The 16,047-nt window shown below is 43.1% G+C and overlaps 2 protein-coding genes across 7 annotated transcripts; both read right to left on the reverse strand.

Annotated features, from left to right (window-relative positions):
- Positions 1-10: 10 nt before the first annotated feature.
- Positions 11-11,633, reverse strand: LOC128755037 (oxysterol-binding protein 1-like). Of its 2 annotated transcripts, XM_053858228.1 has the most exons (20): positions 11,393-11,633; positions 10,698-10,868; positions 10,324-10,532; positions 10,086-10,245; positions 9,907-10,018; positions 9,078-9,276; positions 8,882-8,996; positions 8,748-8,811; positions 7,854-8,021; positions 7,541-7,786; positions 7,174-7,294; positions 6,923-7,026; positions 6,752-6,847; positions 6,129-6,313; positions 5,826-6,055; positions 5,528-5,713; positions 5,094-5,132; positions 3,922-3,954; positions 3,766-3,789; positions 11-2,805 (listed from the first exon to the last, which is right to left on the reverse strand). In XM_053858228.1, exons 2-20 carry the CDS (start codon positions 10,829-10,831, stop codon positions 2,663-2,665), a joined length of 2,568 nt encoding a protein of 855 aa, XP_053714203.1. In that variant the 5' UTR covers positions 10,832-10,868; positions 11,393-11,633; the 3' UTR covers positions 11-2,662. The 2 variants fall into 2 exon arrangements, with proteins under 2 accessions (XP_053714203.1, XP_053714204.1); XM_053858229.1 differs by lacking the exons at positions 3,766-3,789; positions 3,922-3,954; positions 5,094-5,132; positions 5,528-5,713.
- Positions 11,634-11,766: 133 nt separating this feature from the next.
- Positions 11,767-16,019, reverse strand: sart1 (spliceosome associated factor 1, recruiter of U4/U6.U5 tri-snRNP). 5 transcript variants are annotated; one of them, XM_053858234.1, is made up of 3 exons: positions 15,673-15,821; positions 14,711-14,876; positions 11,767-14,526 (listed from the first exon to the last, which is right to left on the reverse strand). In XM_053858234.1, the coding sequence occupies exon 3, from the start codon at positions 14,504-14,506 to the stop codon at positions 12,203-12,205; it is 2,304 nt and encodes a 767-aa protein (XP_053714209.1). In that variant the 5' UTR covers positions 14,507-14,526; positions 14,711-14,876; positions 15,673-15,821; the 3' UTR covers positions 11,767-12,202. The 5 variants fall into 5 exon arrangements, with proteins under 5 accessions (XP_053714209.1, XP_053714210.1, XP_053714205.1 ...); XM_053858235.1 differs by lacking the exons at positions 14,711-14,876; positions 15,673-15,821 and adding an exon at positions 15,940-16,019; XM_053858230.1 differs by lacking the exons at positions 14,711-14,876; positions 15,673-15,821 and adding an exon at positions 15,870-15,929.
- Positions 16,020-16,047: the final 28 nt, after the last annotated feature.

The following is a 16,047-nucleotide window of genomic DNA, read 5'->3' on the forward strand; positions in this document are numbered from 1 at the left end:
AACAGCAACATCAGATAAAACGAACAATTTATTATGTACACGTCTGTGTCATTACAATGAAGTTCTCCAAAGTCAGGTTTATTCAACCAGGACAGGTCACAAGAAGCAAATGGAACACATGGGCAGCAGAACTAAAACGCATCGTTGTGTGTGTTTTTATATATATATATATATATATATATATATATATATACTGAGCATACTGAGTTGCTTTGGAAGCCACAAACGTCAAAGCTGAATAGTGAATCTACAGAAGGCCAAAACTCAGTTTTGTGATGAGGTGAATGAGCAGTGAATTAAAATAACAATTGAAAAAGTAATCTCATGATCTCATTACTACAATTAACGTCCTAAAACACACTTTCAAAACATTAGAATGTGCATAAAATCATATAAATAAAAAACTCTTCAGACAACAGGGAACACCCAGACGACCCAGATCAGGCTGCAAAACCCAAGATGAAACTGAAAAAGTGCCTTGCTGCAATGTTTGCTATTAGATTTGTTTCTCTCTATTATCGAATAAAGGAGTATCAATCACACAGACTATTTCGGATATTTACAACACCACTGTGAGTGATCCATTTGGTCTTTCTCAACGTTCTCTTAAGTACACTTAAATATGGTGTGTGATGAGAGTCTTTTTACTTTCAAACACGAGCACAATACAAAGAAAAACGTTCGCAACCTTCACATTTCTGTGCCAAAGCAGTCAGGCACTCATATTGCTGTCGTTTAAGACGCACAAATGACGCCACAAAAATGGAGTAAAATCAGGAGCGATTGGAAAAACTCTGAGGCCATTGATAGTGTTTTTTATTTTGCTGTCGAGCTGGCAGGTGGAGAAGCTCAGTTATTTGTGGGAGCTTCAGATCTGCCCTTTAAGAAGACTCAACTGATTCGACACTGCATGGCTGCAAGCAAAGGTTCCACAATAGCTGAACAACACAACCTCAATAATGCAGTGATGTCAGCACTGGATGTACGGTTGGTGATGTGAGAGGTGGTTTAGAAACTACAGAGATAAAAGAGGACGAGATAGAGGTTCCACCCTTAACAAGACAGTATACTCTGGTGCAAGGAAGTACTTGGATACGCCGGTGTCTCTTACCAGGACAGGAGAGCGACAGGAGTCACAGTGGGAGTCTACTCCTGCCCACGGGTGTGAAGTCCTGGATGAACGTTCACAAGAGTCATCTGAAGATGATCAAACAGCTGCTTCAACAGAAGAAGCTTCAGTACCTCAAACTGAGCTATGTATCTCATCAGAGGATGTATAGTCCGAGGATATTCTTCTGTAGAGTTCTGAAGTACAGGGGCTTGTTTTTTTTGTGCCACAAGCAGCATTATTGATTTGAATTCCTCTAGCCAAAGAAATGTTTATTTTCTGTTAAAAATGTCTCAATTGTGTCGCAATTCCAGGGTTTCATTCAGTGAAATCCACCGAAGCCTGGTGGGAAAGTCCTCGCCTACATAGAAGAAGTCGGGTTGCTGTTAGCAAGTCAGGTGACAATACCTCTAAATGAACCTCTACAGGCTGCCAAGCTCTATACCTCCGGACTCCAGACTTCTGCATAAGGAAGTGAGTTGAGGTGACACAGGCATGTTGCGAGGTCATCAACCTGGACGCCTCACTTTCAAGGTCTTACAAGCACATTCAGCTGCGAGGAGCTCAGACACTAGACTGGTTTAGGAGCACATCCTGGGAGTTTGGGAGCTGAAAATATGGATGCAACGCCACACATGAAGATGACAGGAAGCTGCAAGGTTAAAATGCAATTCACCAACTGGGGAGAACGAAGCACCACATATTTTAAAGGCAATGTTTCTGTCATGTCTGGAGCGTCCCATCATCATCATAGACGTTAAACTCTGCTACCGATCGTACTAACAGAACTGCCAATACAAAAGGCTCCAAAAATGCACTCCGCAGGGGAAACAGGGCATTTTCAGGAACTGAAGATGTTCCAACTGGAATTCACCACTGCAAAATAGCTACAACTGTTGCAGTGCATCTTGGGACAATAGGAGTGGAGGTCCAACTCTTATGAAATGATGATTCAGGGACCGATTCTGTAACTTTACCAGACACCTCAGATTGTACTGCTCTATAAGTGCAGTATGAACGCATGGTGCCACTGTGCACGTCCTTCCAGTTCAGAAAGCAGTGTGTAGCCCCAACCAGTCACCATTGATCCACATCTTAATCGTCACACCAAGAACAGCCATATTGCACCAACATTTCTCAGTGCTTCAGCAGTGAGCCATATATTGGTGTCTTTTAGAAGCAGCCAGTGACGGCATGTTGACAGCCAGCCTATGTATGGACAAGGCCCTAGTGTCAGAGTGAATGGATTCCATGATGCAGCAAATTCTTGCTAAGAAAACACAGTGCTGAAGAACCTTCTTCAGTTTTATCTTTTTTTTTTTTTATAGGATGTCACGTTCAAATGTGAAGATAATCGCGGCAAATGAAGACATGCAACTCAGTAGAAGAAGCAGAAGAGTGGCAGTGAGAGAGGACCCTGAAGGTTACCTGGCTGTGCAGCGACACACAGTGATGGGTTTTTAATCGAGGGCAACGAGAGAAACAAGTCCACACCCTCGTCCTGAGAATGAACTTCGCAAATCTCCTCACTTATCTTCAGCTTCCGGCTGGCGCTCAGAAGATGTTGGGGCAAATGTCCCAGCTGCCTTTGTCCTTGGCCTCCCAGTAGCCTCCCTTGTAGACGTGCAGGGTCTCCCTAGACACCGGGTCGTCCAGTTTCTCAAACCACAGCGCTTGATAGTTGTCCTGGTGAGAGCCTGGGTGAGAAGACAAGAGTCAAAACTGGGCTCTTACAGCAACAGCTGCTTATTTTAGTTGGTGTTCTGGAAGCGTCAAGATGATAAAACTGCTGATCCACTGACTCTAGATGGGTTGTGCTTAGGAAACCCCTTCAGTTCCAGTTTTAAAGGGTATTGAACAGTTCAGGATTGTTTACTGAGAAGCATTTATATTTACGCAGACTTGTGTCTCCATGCACTAATAATAACATCATTTTGAAACTGATCCTGAAGTTTAACCCACAACTCTACATGTAGACACCTTTATTTACTGCCAATTATATTAAAATCCAATTACAATTTTGAAAACAAATATAAAGGTTTGAACACCAAGCTCCTCCGCAAGAGCTCAGAAAGATCACACAAAAAAGTTTTTTTTGGCATCTTCAAAACCATAAGAGTCCATAAATATGAGAACAGGCCACCACTTATGATTCTTCAGGTACGACTGGCCCAAATCTTCCCACCAAAGACTGCTCCTCTGCAAGCTTCTGGTGACTGGGAGTGCCGGATTTAATGCTCCGGTATCAGCAACGCTACTTATGGACCAGTTCCAGTTGATTCTCATGACCCACTTAAACTTCTTGCATCAGCTCTTCTGGGTTGTTTTTTGGAAATAAAGACAGCTGCATGACTTAGATGGTGATGTAGAACTCTATCCCGGGCCAATGACAATGACTGCCTGTTTCAAGATATATTTCAGTGAAAGGCAACACTTAAGTTCCCCCTAAGAAAAAGACTTTTGCCAGTTGATAAGACTAGCGTAGAAGTGTTGATATTGACATCCCCAAAAGTAACCATAAAAAGGACGCACACTATTTAAACACCCGTGTCTACAACAACAACAACAACAGCACAACTCTATAACTGAAAGTGAAACATTCTAGCCCCTAGATCTAGATCACATGAGCAGACTAACAGCTACTCTAAAATACTTGCTTTTTACTGGAGCTCCGTTCGGACCTTAAGTACCATCCAGTGACAAAACATGAAATGATGAAACGAAAAAAAACTCTTTTAACATCAGACACGAACTTGAAGAGAACTTGTGTATTAGTGCTACTATCCTCTACAGTTAAGAGTCAGAGTACTTGCTTTGAAAAGTAAATTGTGAGGGTCCGTGTGGTGCTGAAATAAAAACAAGACAACGGTTTGAACCTGAAGATGGTGAATATAGGGGGAATGTATGTGATCTGTCATAGAGCTGCACCGTCATTTGTAATAAGACTGTACTTATTCAATGCTGTAATTGCGGTTTTGCCTCTTAAATTTGGTGCAAGACTGTTATCAGAATTCAAATCTATTCTTATCACAGACCTAAATAGTCATTGTCAGATTTTAGAACACACATCAATAATACATATTTAAATCAACACGTAACAGGAGCAGCCGCTTGCTCAAACCTCCATCTGGTACTCAGCGATCACGAGCTTCTCGGTTTTCACTCAGTGAAATATTAGTCATGAGAATCACTCATTGACTCCCTCCAGCTCCCTCAGGGGGAAAACCATGTCCTGCTTCTAGTCTGGGGCCTCCACCCAGTTGGATATGCCAAGAGCTCCTCACCACGAAGGTGTCCCAGGGGCATCTTAAAAATACACCCAATTGACACGCTTCACTCAAAAGCTTTGGATTTATCTATGGTTGACTCAGAAGGAAGTCACACTCATGGTATTAAGCAGAACAAGTACAGTCGATTGACTTCACCAACTTGAAACACTCTAGCTGCTGTGAGGGACGGCCCAGGCAAAATGCAGATTAAAAAGAAGCTTCAATATGATGAGAGAAGAAGGAATTATACTTGTTATACAGTATATTATACAGTGAAAACATAAAACTTTTACTTAACAAAACTTGCAATTTAAGTGGTGAGTAAGAACAATCAAAAAAATATATATTACTGCAATGGCTTTTTTTGAGGGAGAAGAGATATTAAAAAACAATCTGTTGTAAGGAATGACAAATGGCATTTTTTGTAAAAGGTTGGGGAAATTCATCCATTGTATTTCTTTAACACTGAGACAATAAAATACATTAACAGCTGGGACAGATCAATATTTGAAGATAAACTTCAAACAGTCAGAAAGAGTGAGCATGACCAGTTCAAAGCTCTTGAGGGCCACGAAATTAGAGGCTTCTTTACTCGAGTATTACTATGTATTGCTGCTATTTCTACAATCACATTGAACACACACAAGTTGAGGAGGCTTCATGGAGACGGTGCAGTTCTAATGTAGACACACACGAGATATTAAGAGGCTACTTGCATGCAACAGGAGTGAGAGGGGGGGAATCCTCTGTGTCAGCTGGTTTGCACACGGAGACACACAAAGATGAGTTAATTCACAACTCGGCTCGCAAAACCTGGCTTTGATCACCAACTTTCTGACTCACACACTCATGTGACATGTTTCCAGAATTAGTAGTTAGGATTCATTTGGTTACAGTGGTAGGTAATGCTATGGTGAAGATAAAAATATCTTTTTAGGACAGTGGTGCTGTGTTTTTTTTAAACTACTTGCCTTCACTTGGGACTAAGTCATCGTTGAACTGGCTTAGAAACAGGTGATTTGATGATTATTTTTACCACTTCCAGTGACCACAGGGGGAGACAGTGTCAGCGACACTCTAACAAGCGTGACTAATAAGTCAAACAAACCGTCCTTTATTCAAACAAAGCGGGAAACCAGGAGATACTTGCTTTCTGAAACCTCGCTGGCTTCGGTTCCCGTCTCCACCGCGCCAGCTAAACGGAACACAAATGAATGTGATGATGTGGTCAAGACCTCACACGGGGGGCATATTTTGGAGGTGAAGTTTGGGGTGCTTATTTTAAAGGAGTACTTGCTTTTGAATGGCGAGTCATTTATCTGCTCCTCATTGACAGCTTGGAGTGAGACAGAGACAAACAGACAAAAGTGTACACAGACAGACATATGGAAACAAAGCGATGGACTGAGCAACACTACAGGACAAACACAAGAAACAGGTTCTCTTACCTTCCTCAGGTGAGTTGGCAGCTTTCACAGCCTCCCTTTCTCTCTCCCTGCGAGCGATTCGTTGTTTCTCCTCGAGTCTCTGTTTCTCTGCATTGGCCTCATCCCACCGTCCGTCCTCCATTAAGCGCTGGTCAGGCCGGTTCCGACTGTCAGTGGGCGCCACTCCATCCTCAGGTTCATTGAGAGTCAAGGCCAGCGAAGAGAAGAAGTACATGCTTTCTGCACCATCGCTGGATAAGAAGTACAGAAGAGTTTATAAATGAACAAGCATGTTCCACTTCGTACTAATCTCGCTCAACATACGGTAGAGGATTCTTTTTCCAGATTTCTTTGGCTTTAAGTGTCTGATACACAGTTTTCTGTTTGCCTTCGGTGCCGTTCTCCCCTTTGCTGCTTTGCATTACCCTGGAAAACTCCATCTTCTCATCCCATGTTCCAGACAATACGTAGTGCGCTTTGCCAGCCTTGTCAGTCACCACACCGGTCACCTGCAACACAGATGCTGTCCGTGAACCATCAAGGGTGTAGTCGGAACTGGGGAAATCATTTCAGTTATTTTACTGCTGCAGTGGTGACAGCTCCCTCAGCTCTCACTGAAGACTGAGGTGCCCATGTGACATGTGGGATTGTTACCGAGTTGGGTGTGGTTGAAACCCCTACGTTAAAATGCTCCTCTCTGGACCTCTGTCTGACCCATATAAATAATTTCTAGTGGTAGCTCTACCCCAAGTCTCTGACTGATGACTGAGCTCTAACATCTGCGAAGTGAAAGGAGGCATTAGAATGATTGGAAAATGGTTCCAAACTCACTTCTTTTTTCACTCTCATGACTCTATATGCTACATTCCCTTTATCAATCTACTGAACCACTGAGCAAACAGATCTGTTGAGTGATCTATAATAAAAAATGCATAACCAAAACAAACCTTTCTCGGGACATCTCTAGAAAAGTAGCTGTAGGGGGCGAACTTGAGATGACAGCGATCCCCCGTCATGTGGTTGACCACGTCGATCTCTCCTGACTGAGGGACATCGAGGATCAAACAAGTTCAGATCCAAATATATACTTACATGACTACAGTTAAGCACAGTCGTACCTGATCGATCCATAATTTCCCCACAATAATATTGTGTACTGTTGTTGTCACTTTTTTCCAGGAGTAGTGATTGTTGCTCTTTTCAAACAAACACTGGATAGAACCTAAAAAGAGATCCATCAAGACAGAGGAGTCAATATAGTTTGTCAGTGGATATTCTGTTCAGGGAGTTCACTGTGCTGCATGGCCGACAACAAAATGAACACCCAAATGAGTCTAGATGAGCAACTTGGTTAACTTTTGTAACTCACCAAGCGGCATTATAGACAAATATTTCCCCCGGAACTTGCTGGCCAGAGTGACCTCTTGTCTGAGGGTCCAACCCTTCTCTGACACGGCATGGTGAGCTGCAGCAGGTGGATGATGACTGACCTAAAAGCCAAAGTGAGGAAAGTCAGGAGCCACATAGTTGGCATCAAAACATTTCAGAACTTTGAACTTCTATAAGTAGTTGCGTGCATTCCTCCGGTATTTTCCCAGGAATGTGGTGAAACTGGTATATTATTCAGACGCAGGAGCACATTACAGACCGTGGGAATCCTTCAAGATGGCAGGTTATTTTCTTTCATTGCCCACATAATTTTATATAGATTGTTGTTTAAAATGGAGAAGAAGTACCTGTTCACAGAGTGAACGATAGCCACATTCACTAAGTCGATCCAACTCGAAGGTTTCTCCAAGCAGCGGGTTGAAGGGCTTTCCTGTGCGATGCACAGTGGTCGAGTAAGACGAGACTGTAAAAGCCGCCACGTAGCACATCTGCTCTAGAGAGCTGTGACACTTTGCGGCCTTATCCAACAGCTCATAGTACTCCAGGTCTTCAGAGAGACGTTGCAGCATTGAGAGAGGCTCATTGAAATTCACCTAGTGGGTGAAAATGAGGCGATTAATTGACACGTTGAACACATATTGAGGCTTGCATGTCCCTTACAGGCATTGGTATCTTGGAAAGCTCCTTTCCAATGCAGTTCTTCATGATGCTCCACAGATTGAGGTAATAGTTGGGCTTGTCTGGGATGCGAGTGCGTCTCTGTCGGACCGGTTCCAGCTCCAGCAACTGGGGAGACTCGGGATTGGACGCCAACGATTGCTCATCAAACTGTGTGAACAAAAGAAGAGTACTCACTCGGGATGGGCGATAACTTATCGTACACAATATACCACCAAAAACAACATCCACGATGACAATTCTCCATCTCACGATAAATTCAATAAACACGTGGCATACTTTGCTGCATTGGACTTGCATATGTGAACGTGACGAGAGCGTGACGGCGCTCTCCAGCTCCGCCGTGTTTGGCAGCCAACACCGGCGTGTGACATTTGTGGAGAGTGATAATTATGTTGGTCGACTCTTGAGTTTATTTTATTAGATGGAGTGGTCCTCATAGGTTCTCTGACGCGGTTGTCTGCCTTGGTCCATATCAACACATGCAGGTCTCCTGCTGCGCTGGCGCCTCGCCGAAACACAGTGGCGAAAATAGTTGGATATTGGACGGAGCTCCGCTCCAGTATTGGTGGTGACGTCCTCTTCTGCGTCCCCATTAGGGTTCACTGATCTCAGACACACTCTCACAGGCAGCGCTACAACCATTATATTGAAACAAACAAATAATGATGTTGGAGACAAACTCTACTAATATGTTTCACCAACAGTTTCAAAAGAGACTGTAGTGTGTCCAACACATGGAATAGAATGAAAATGTATCTATTGTCATAATTATCGCCAAAATTACAACATTAATCACGATACTTTTTTGTCCATATCGCCCATCCCTAGTACTCAGTAAAGGGTAAACAGGAAGCATGAGAATGAAGGACCTACATTTATAGACTGGTCATCTGTTCCAGTCTCACTGCTGAAGCCACTCATGTTGCTGCCAGACCGCCTGCAGGACAAAGGGAAACACAAATGTAGCAATAAAAGCTTGAAGATGATGAATTTAGGGGTGTTATTACCTGTGATATTTTGGGTCTGCGGGGACGGTGATGAACTCTGCAGGGTCCTCCATGGCATCAAAAAACTCGTTGTCATCATCCTCATCGCTGGCATCCCCTTTTCCAGGAACACCACCTACAGAGAGTGATACAGCTATTACCGGTATTATTCAAAATGGAGTAAAGAATAAAAGCACATCGAGGATGGGATTCTTACCTTTGCTTCCTAAATCAGAATTGCTAAAAGACGAAGGAAGGACCGTCGCTCCTCTGAAAGCTCTCTCCAAGTGATTGTGCTGCTTGGCCAACTGCTCCAGAGTTTCCTCCAGCCGAATCCTCTGATCCCTTTCCACCTGCAAGGCCTTCTGCCAGCGCTTACTGTGCTGCTGGGCCATTGAGAGGAAGTCCCTACATACCTGGAGAAAAATGCATACATAATAATTCAGGAATTCCTCAAAGTAAATCACTTATAAGTAAACCAATAAAAACAAATGCATAGGCCATCAACAATGCACATCATTTGAAAGAAAAATGTACAAGTTGCCAGAGTTTATTTTGATTTTATGGGTGTGGAATAATAAAAATGTGCTATGAATCATTCTGTCCCTTTGTTCCGAGACTAGCTACGCTTTCAGTTTAAATAGAATCAGAGACAAAAGATTTTTTTTCAACATTATAACACGGTAAGCACTCTAAAATGACATGAATAAGCCAATTGTTTGATGCGATTCTACATAGCTACTGTAACAAACTGTCACCTCTGGCCTTGTATTTGTTTGTCAGTCAATTTATATGTTCAATGCCCAGACGTTTTCAGCAAACGTGAGTACGAGTGAGCATCCTTGTGGTCTTCTCATAGTCAATGACAGTTGCAGTGTGGCTTTTCGAGAGATTCACGAGAAACAAATGTGACAACTGTCCCAGCTACTCGTCTAATTCAAAAACTTGTGGCGCAGCCAGCGCTGTAATACCCATCTCTGTTTGTCTCACTTCCTCTCTGGAATCTCATTGACATCAGATTGTAAAAAGGGTTTTTTTGGGCTTACATTGATCATTGCATTTGAGGTGATTCTGAACAGCGTTGCTCTCTCTGTCACTTGTCGGATCTTCTCCCCCATATCTCCTCCAGCTCGGATATTCTCCAGCTCAGACAGAGACCTGTGAAAAGTAACAGGTTCAATCTTTGCTCATGACGACAAGAGAATGGCTGGGAAAATATGAAAACCTCTGGAGTGCAGATCCATGCTTGACAATCAGGTCATTGCATGTAGTGAGGTCTTCCACCTTGCTACTCAATGTTCGTAGTGCTGACTGCATTTCTGAGTTACGCCCACCACCTTGTCCAGTGGAAGCAGGTACAGGAGAGCAATCGTCCCCAGAGTCATCTAAAGGGAAACACGGAATGTTTGTTCAGATGTTTTAACAAGCTTAACAGTCAGGTCACTTAAATAAAATTCTCTCACCTGACTCGGCCTGCATGCGGACAGCCTTCGCCTTGGCGAGCTCCAGAGCAGTGATCCAACGTTGCCGCTCCACTTCGGAGCTTGCCTTCAGGTGGTAGGTCTGTGCTCCTCCGTTGGAGATGACAAAGTTACAGGAGTCTTCAACAGCAATATTAGCCGTCGCCAAGTTGATGGTTCCACGACACGTGTGGCCCATTTCAGCCTGAGTCCTGCAAAGCAACAGAGAAAAACAAACACAGCCAATGAAAAACCATTTAATGAGAATATATAACCAAACTTTTGACTGGCAGTGTATTTTCATTATGTTAAGCTTTATTATAATTTATGATTATTCAGCAGGCAGAAAGGAGAAATACCAAATCCAAGCAACTCACCTGTAGTAGGACAGCAGCCCATTGCTGAGGACAAACCAGCGTCTCTGGTAGCCTTTAATGTAGTTGGTCCACTTGAACAGCCAACCTTTGTAGGTGTCTCCTGGTGTTGGTGTGGGGGGCTTTGACTCTGACATCACTGCAAGTTAGGGTTTTCCTCCGTGAGGTGGAAGTCTGTAAAACAAAAAAATCTGAATCAATTCTAAATGATCAACTATTTAATACAAAAAATACAAAATCAAATTAATAGACGTTCGATTTGAATGGGGATATACTAACGTTTCGGTTGACCTTAACGCAAATACGGAAAACTGGGGAATACTTACAGCTCATCGAAGAAATGTATTGTTTCGCTAAGAAAGGCATTCGTATATTTATGTGACTTGAGTTGGTACAGAGACAGATGCATACTTAACCTTGTCTATTGACAGCCTGCTGCTTTAAACGTCAGACGTGGGCTTCAGTGGCATCTATATCCGGATCGTTATTGCTTAGAATGGTGCTACGTAATAACAGAGTGCATCATTTCTTGGCTCGAGATCTTCATTCGTAGCATCAAAGCTACTTAAGCTCGTCCGTCACTAAGCTTGCTAGCTAAAAAAACAGGAAGCTGACACGTCACACACTTGTAAAATCCCTCTCGCCCCATTTGCCGCCACGTTCAATTGGGACGTTTATTCGTATTTAATAACACCTACCGCTATGCTGAAATATGTCGTCTCCAAGCGCACATTTCGTGAGCAATAAGCAGCGTTAGCTCACTGATGGTAGCAGTGAGTGCAAACTGCTACAGGTTGTGCAACGTGGAAACAAGCCCCTTCGCCTTGCGACAGTTCCGCTGCAGGTGATCTAAAATTAATGAAACAGCAAATTGAGTTATGTTGCTTTAGTATTTTTCGAAAATAAAAAAACTGTCAAAATTTGTTCAGTCTTTTCGTAGATGTTCTACATACGATGAATGAATGATGATGATGAATTAGTTATTAATCTTAATATGTTTAAATGAATTCTGGCCAAATACCAAATTGATAAATCAAGTAGCAATAAATAAATAAAACACTCAACATCAGTCCGTTTCTGTACCAGCGATTAGGTCAATATTTATTTATCAATTGTAGGCCATCGATGAACATAATCCTAAATACATTCTGCCATCTAGTGGACAAAACACAAATTCAGAACGTCCGAAAAATACATGAAAATGACTTGTTTACAGGACTAAATTCGCATTATTCATCTTTGCATTAGCAATGTACTTTAAATACATGAAACCAGTAGTGTGAAAACATTATCACAAAATTCTAATCTATTGTCAACAAATACACGTGGAAAAGCCTCAAACGTTTAGAGGTTCACAAAAAAACAAGGAGAGCTTTATTAATTTCCTGAATTTATTCAACAGCTGGGCATTACCATAATGAAGCCAGAGTCAATTGTACATTTTAGAAGTTAAAAAAAAAAAAAAAAGAACTTTCTTTATCAGCAAGAACTTAATCAAACGTGTCTCCTTATTTGGTGATATTGTTCACATTCATACTCTTCCCACTCCCACTCAGAACAATATATGGCGTTTTCTGGGACTTCTGTTTCTCCTGCAGCAGAGCCACCGTCCCCAGTGGGGTGTCGCTGCTGCTCATCTTCTTCAGTAGCGCCTCCTCTTCAAGCTTCTTCATCCTCCTCTCCGTCTTCATCTTTCCAGAGCCTTTGCCGTGGAATCTGTGTGACAGCTGTCTGAAGGCTTCCTTTGGCGTCAGCCGGCGACCCGACTCGTCCACATACTCAATCTTGACATCTGGTTTATAGCCATCTTTATCTTTGAAGTCTTGGGTGAAGCCTCTGTATTCCTCCCGCCGACTGTACTTGTCATCAAAGCCCATCTTATCCTCGATGCAGTAATTATCGTTGGGCAACGCGCCTTTCGGGGCTCGGACACGGGCGACCTTCTGCATCTGAGTGTCCAGGAGACCTTTGTTTTTGCACAACAGAAGAGCGGCGCCAAGACCCGAATTAACAATGGGCTCTTCATCCAGAATCGTGGCAGAAGCTGTGGCGAAGTCTGGTTGTTTTTGCTCCTCATCCAAGTTCACAGTGCTCCAGCCAAGGTTCTCATCCATGTCCGAGTCAGAGCCTCCAGCGCCATCTTTCTCTTGCTCTTGTTCAAAGTCCATGATATCCTCTTGGTCCTCCCTGTTCCCAGACAAACCGTACGTTGGAATGTCACCCAGAGTCCTGCAAAACTCAGATGTGGCGTTGAAAACAATGTTGTTTCTCTTGTCTGCATCATTTTCGTTGTCATTGTTGCTGTCGATCTGGATTTTGATCCTTTGCGCCACTTTCTCCCCAGAGTCTTTGAGCAGCTGCTTTTGTCTCAGCTTGCGCTGCTTCTCCAGCTGTTTCTGCAGCTCCTGTTCAGCTTCGTCCTCCTCAAGAACAGCTGGCTCAGGAGGAGTAAAGTCCTCATCATCACTTATGTCCATCTCTGCCGGCCTGACATCATCAGATATCAGGGGGACCTGAGGCAACTCGGCTTCCAGACGGTGCTCTTCACCCTCTGCCGGTTTACGACCTTTGCCACGGGAACGTGAGCCAAAATCTGTGTTGCGGGTGTCATCAGACAGCTGTGTTACCAGACTCTCTTTCTTTCTGATCTTCTTCACACGACGCTTGGTTTTCTTGAAGCCAACCATCTCCTGAGGGGTGTAGTACTCAGATGCCACCGTAAGGGAGGGCATAGCAAGTGTCTGGGCTTGGTTCCTCAGAGTCTCTCTCATTGCTTTGAGCTCTTGTTCTCGCTCGCCGCCCACAAAGCCGCCGGCATTCAACCTGAAACTCTTTTTCTTCTCACCCTCGATTTCCTCATCATATTTTGATAGAACAGACTGTGATTTAAACGTCACCATATCATCCACACTCTCTTCCTCATAGGGGTTGTAGTCTGGCTTTTTCTTTTTCAGCTCCACATTTTTGTCAGCCTTCTCTTTGTCCACAATGTTCACATTGACTAGGACATCTTCCTCTTCCTCTAGGACGCCTTTGTCTTGCAAGGTAAGGATGACACTCTGGCCTTCATTAAAAGATTCCACTTGATGTTGCACTTTCAGTCCTTTGAGATCAAATGCTGTGTAGGCCGTTTTCTTACTTTGTCCAAACTCCTCCTCCACTAGGTTGCTGACGCCAAACTCCTGATCCATCTCTTCCAGAAGTTTAGCCCTCTTTTCTGCCATCTCCTTCTCTTTGGCCAACTTTCTGTTTTTCTCCACCCAAGCAGATGTGTCATCAAGCCAGTCTTCATCTGCTAAGGTCTTGACTTTGCCCAACTTCTGGTTCAGAAGGCGTTTTTCTTTCATGGCAGCAAGTTTTTCCCTGATTTCAACCTGCTTCTGCATGAGGGAAGGGTTGATCGTCTCGGCCACCAGAGGCGCCTCCTTCGTACCAACCTCCTTCTTGTCTTCATTTAGCTCCAGAGGTTTCAAGCCCAACTTTGCTCGAAGCTTGTTCGTTTCCTCAATGCTGAGTGACGCATCTCCGCTTGCAGACTGCGACAGCACGGGGGCATTTCCCTCGTCATAGCCGGGATCGACTTTCTCTTTCTTCACCCGTGGCTCTCCGCTGCTCCGCTCTCCTTTACCGCGGGCATCACGGCTGGTCCTGTCCCTGGAAGTGGAGCGCTTTCTCTTGTCCTTGTCGCGGCCACTGCTCCGCTCCGACACGTCTCTCTCCCTCTCCTTGCGGCGGTGTTTCTTGTGCTCACGGCGGCGATCTTCCACTTCCTTATCACGGCTCTTTTCTTTGTGTTTCTTGGAGGACCCCATGGTTTTGCCGGGTCCAAAAACTGTTGATGAAAAACGTTGATGTCAAATAATCTGCGTAGCGATCAGCCAAACTAGCCGCGCATGCTACGTCGCGTTAGCAAAGTGCTAAAACACACAGTCGGTCAAGTCCACTCGAACAACTGTGGTTTCATTAAATGCAAAAGGACAGATGCACAGGACTATGCGTGTGAAAAAAAAAATTACCTCTGTGTTGTTACTGAGTAGAATCCCACGATACACAAGACGTTCGTCGAACGACAACGGTGCTTGGTAGAATGAACTTCCGGTTGTGGTCGGGTTGAAATCTCTACTGCCATCTAGCGGACGGGAGCTTTGTAGCTTTTAACGCAAAGGCTCAGACGCGGTTATTCTGCAATGTCCACCGAGACAACGAGAATTATTCTACTCGCTAATATCAGCCTATTCGTCTTGAAGAATGTACCAATTTGATTCCATCTTAGATCTGCTTTATGATGAACCTTTTTATCGACTGATTTACTTTATTGTGTCCATACTAGTACACATTAGTGCACATTACTTAGTATGATATATAAACACAACTTTTATTTTATTTACTACATTGTCCCCTTCCCTTTCACTTAATTCATTTAATTGAAGATATCTGTTGTTCGAAAAACATCAGAAAACAAACAAACAACATATATGTAATAATTACACCTCCTCAACCACATGGTTTGCATTTAAAAACAAAAACAAATGGATCCCATAGCAGTTACGCTTGGTTTATGAAAAAACGGAATTGTTCCTATGTACAGTATGGCTCATTGTCGATGTCCGAATTGATTATTTACTGTTTTGTGTAATACGACCTGTCGTTTGAGCCAGAATGTAAACATTAATATTTTTAATAAGTTGCCCAGGTTCTTCTACAAGTGTTTGTTCTCGATGAGAATCTCTCTCTTATTCAAGCAAAATCGGTATAAAATTAATCACATGTTCTTAACCAAATTGAACTTTTCCTGAAATTTTGTAATCAATGCTCAAGGACTAAATAGCAGTATTATTGCTGATGGAAATCAAATGTTTACAATCCATTTTTATACTGCCATAGACTGATGTCACTCTCAAACACTGTCAAATTTCAAGTTCCAATAATACACATGTAAAAAAATGTAATTTAACTTATTACAAGTCAACATACTCACTGTAAAAATGCATAGTGGAAACGTATCAAAAATGGAAACGCCTATAGCTGTAATTCAGAAAGGTTGCACAGCTGTCACTCCATTTTTAAAAATCCTGTCCCCTTGGCGCTTTGATGGTTTCGTTCCTATGTCAACTGTCTCGTGTTCATACCTTCTTTATTTAGAATGACACTCTTAATGAAGATCCATTAACATACCACATTTGGTCCAGAGGATATATATTCTTCTGTTTGGATTAAAAACATTGAACATCCATATTCTACTCACCAAGGGAAGCTGTGTTATAGCTGCTTTTGTCCTAAATGTTCATAGAGGATGAAGTCATAAGGTGTTGCAGCCACATAACACAGGTCACAGGTGGATAACAGTGAGGTG

This window comes from Synchiropus splendidus, chromosome 2 (genome assembly GCF_027744825.2).
Source record: "Synchiropus splendidus isolate RoL2022-P1 chromosome 2, RoL_Sspl_1.0, whole genome shotgun sequence".
NCBI classification, from domain to species: domain Eukaryota; kingdom Metazoa; phylum Chordata; class Actinopteri; order Syngnathiformes; family Callionymidae; genus Synchiropus; species Synchiropus splendidus.

Coding starts and splice junctions, on each gene's coding strand:
- LOC128755037 (XM_053858228.1), bottom strand. CDS start 10,831: ATGTCAGAGTCAAAGCCCCCCACACCAACACCAGGAGACACCTACAAA. Junction 10,019..10,085: donor CATGGATCTGCACTCCAGAG/GTTTTCATATTT, acceptor TACTTTTCACAG/GTCTCTGTCTGAGCTGGAGA. Junction 9,277..9,906: donor CCTCAAATGCAATGATCAAT/GTAAGCCCAAAA, acceptor ATTTTTCTCCAG/GTATGTAGGGACTTCCTCTC.
- sart1 (XM_053858230.1), bottom strand. CDS start 15,924: ATGTTCAATGTTTTTAATCCAAACAGAAGAATATATATCCTCTGGACC. Junction 14,527..15,869: donor TATCCTCTGGACCAAATGTG/GTATGTTAATGG, acceptor TTTCATCAACAG/TTTTTGGACCCGGCAAAACC.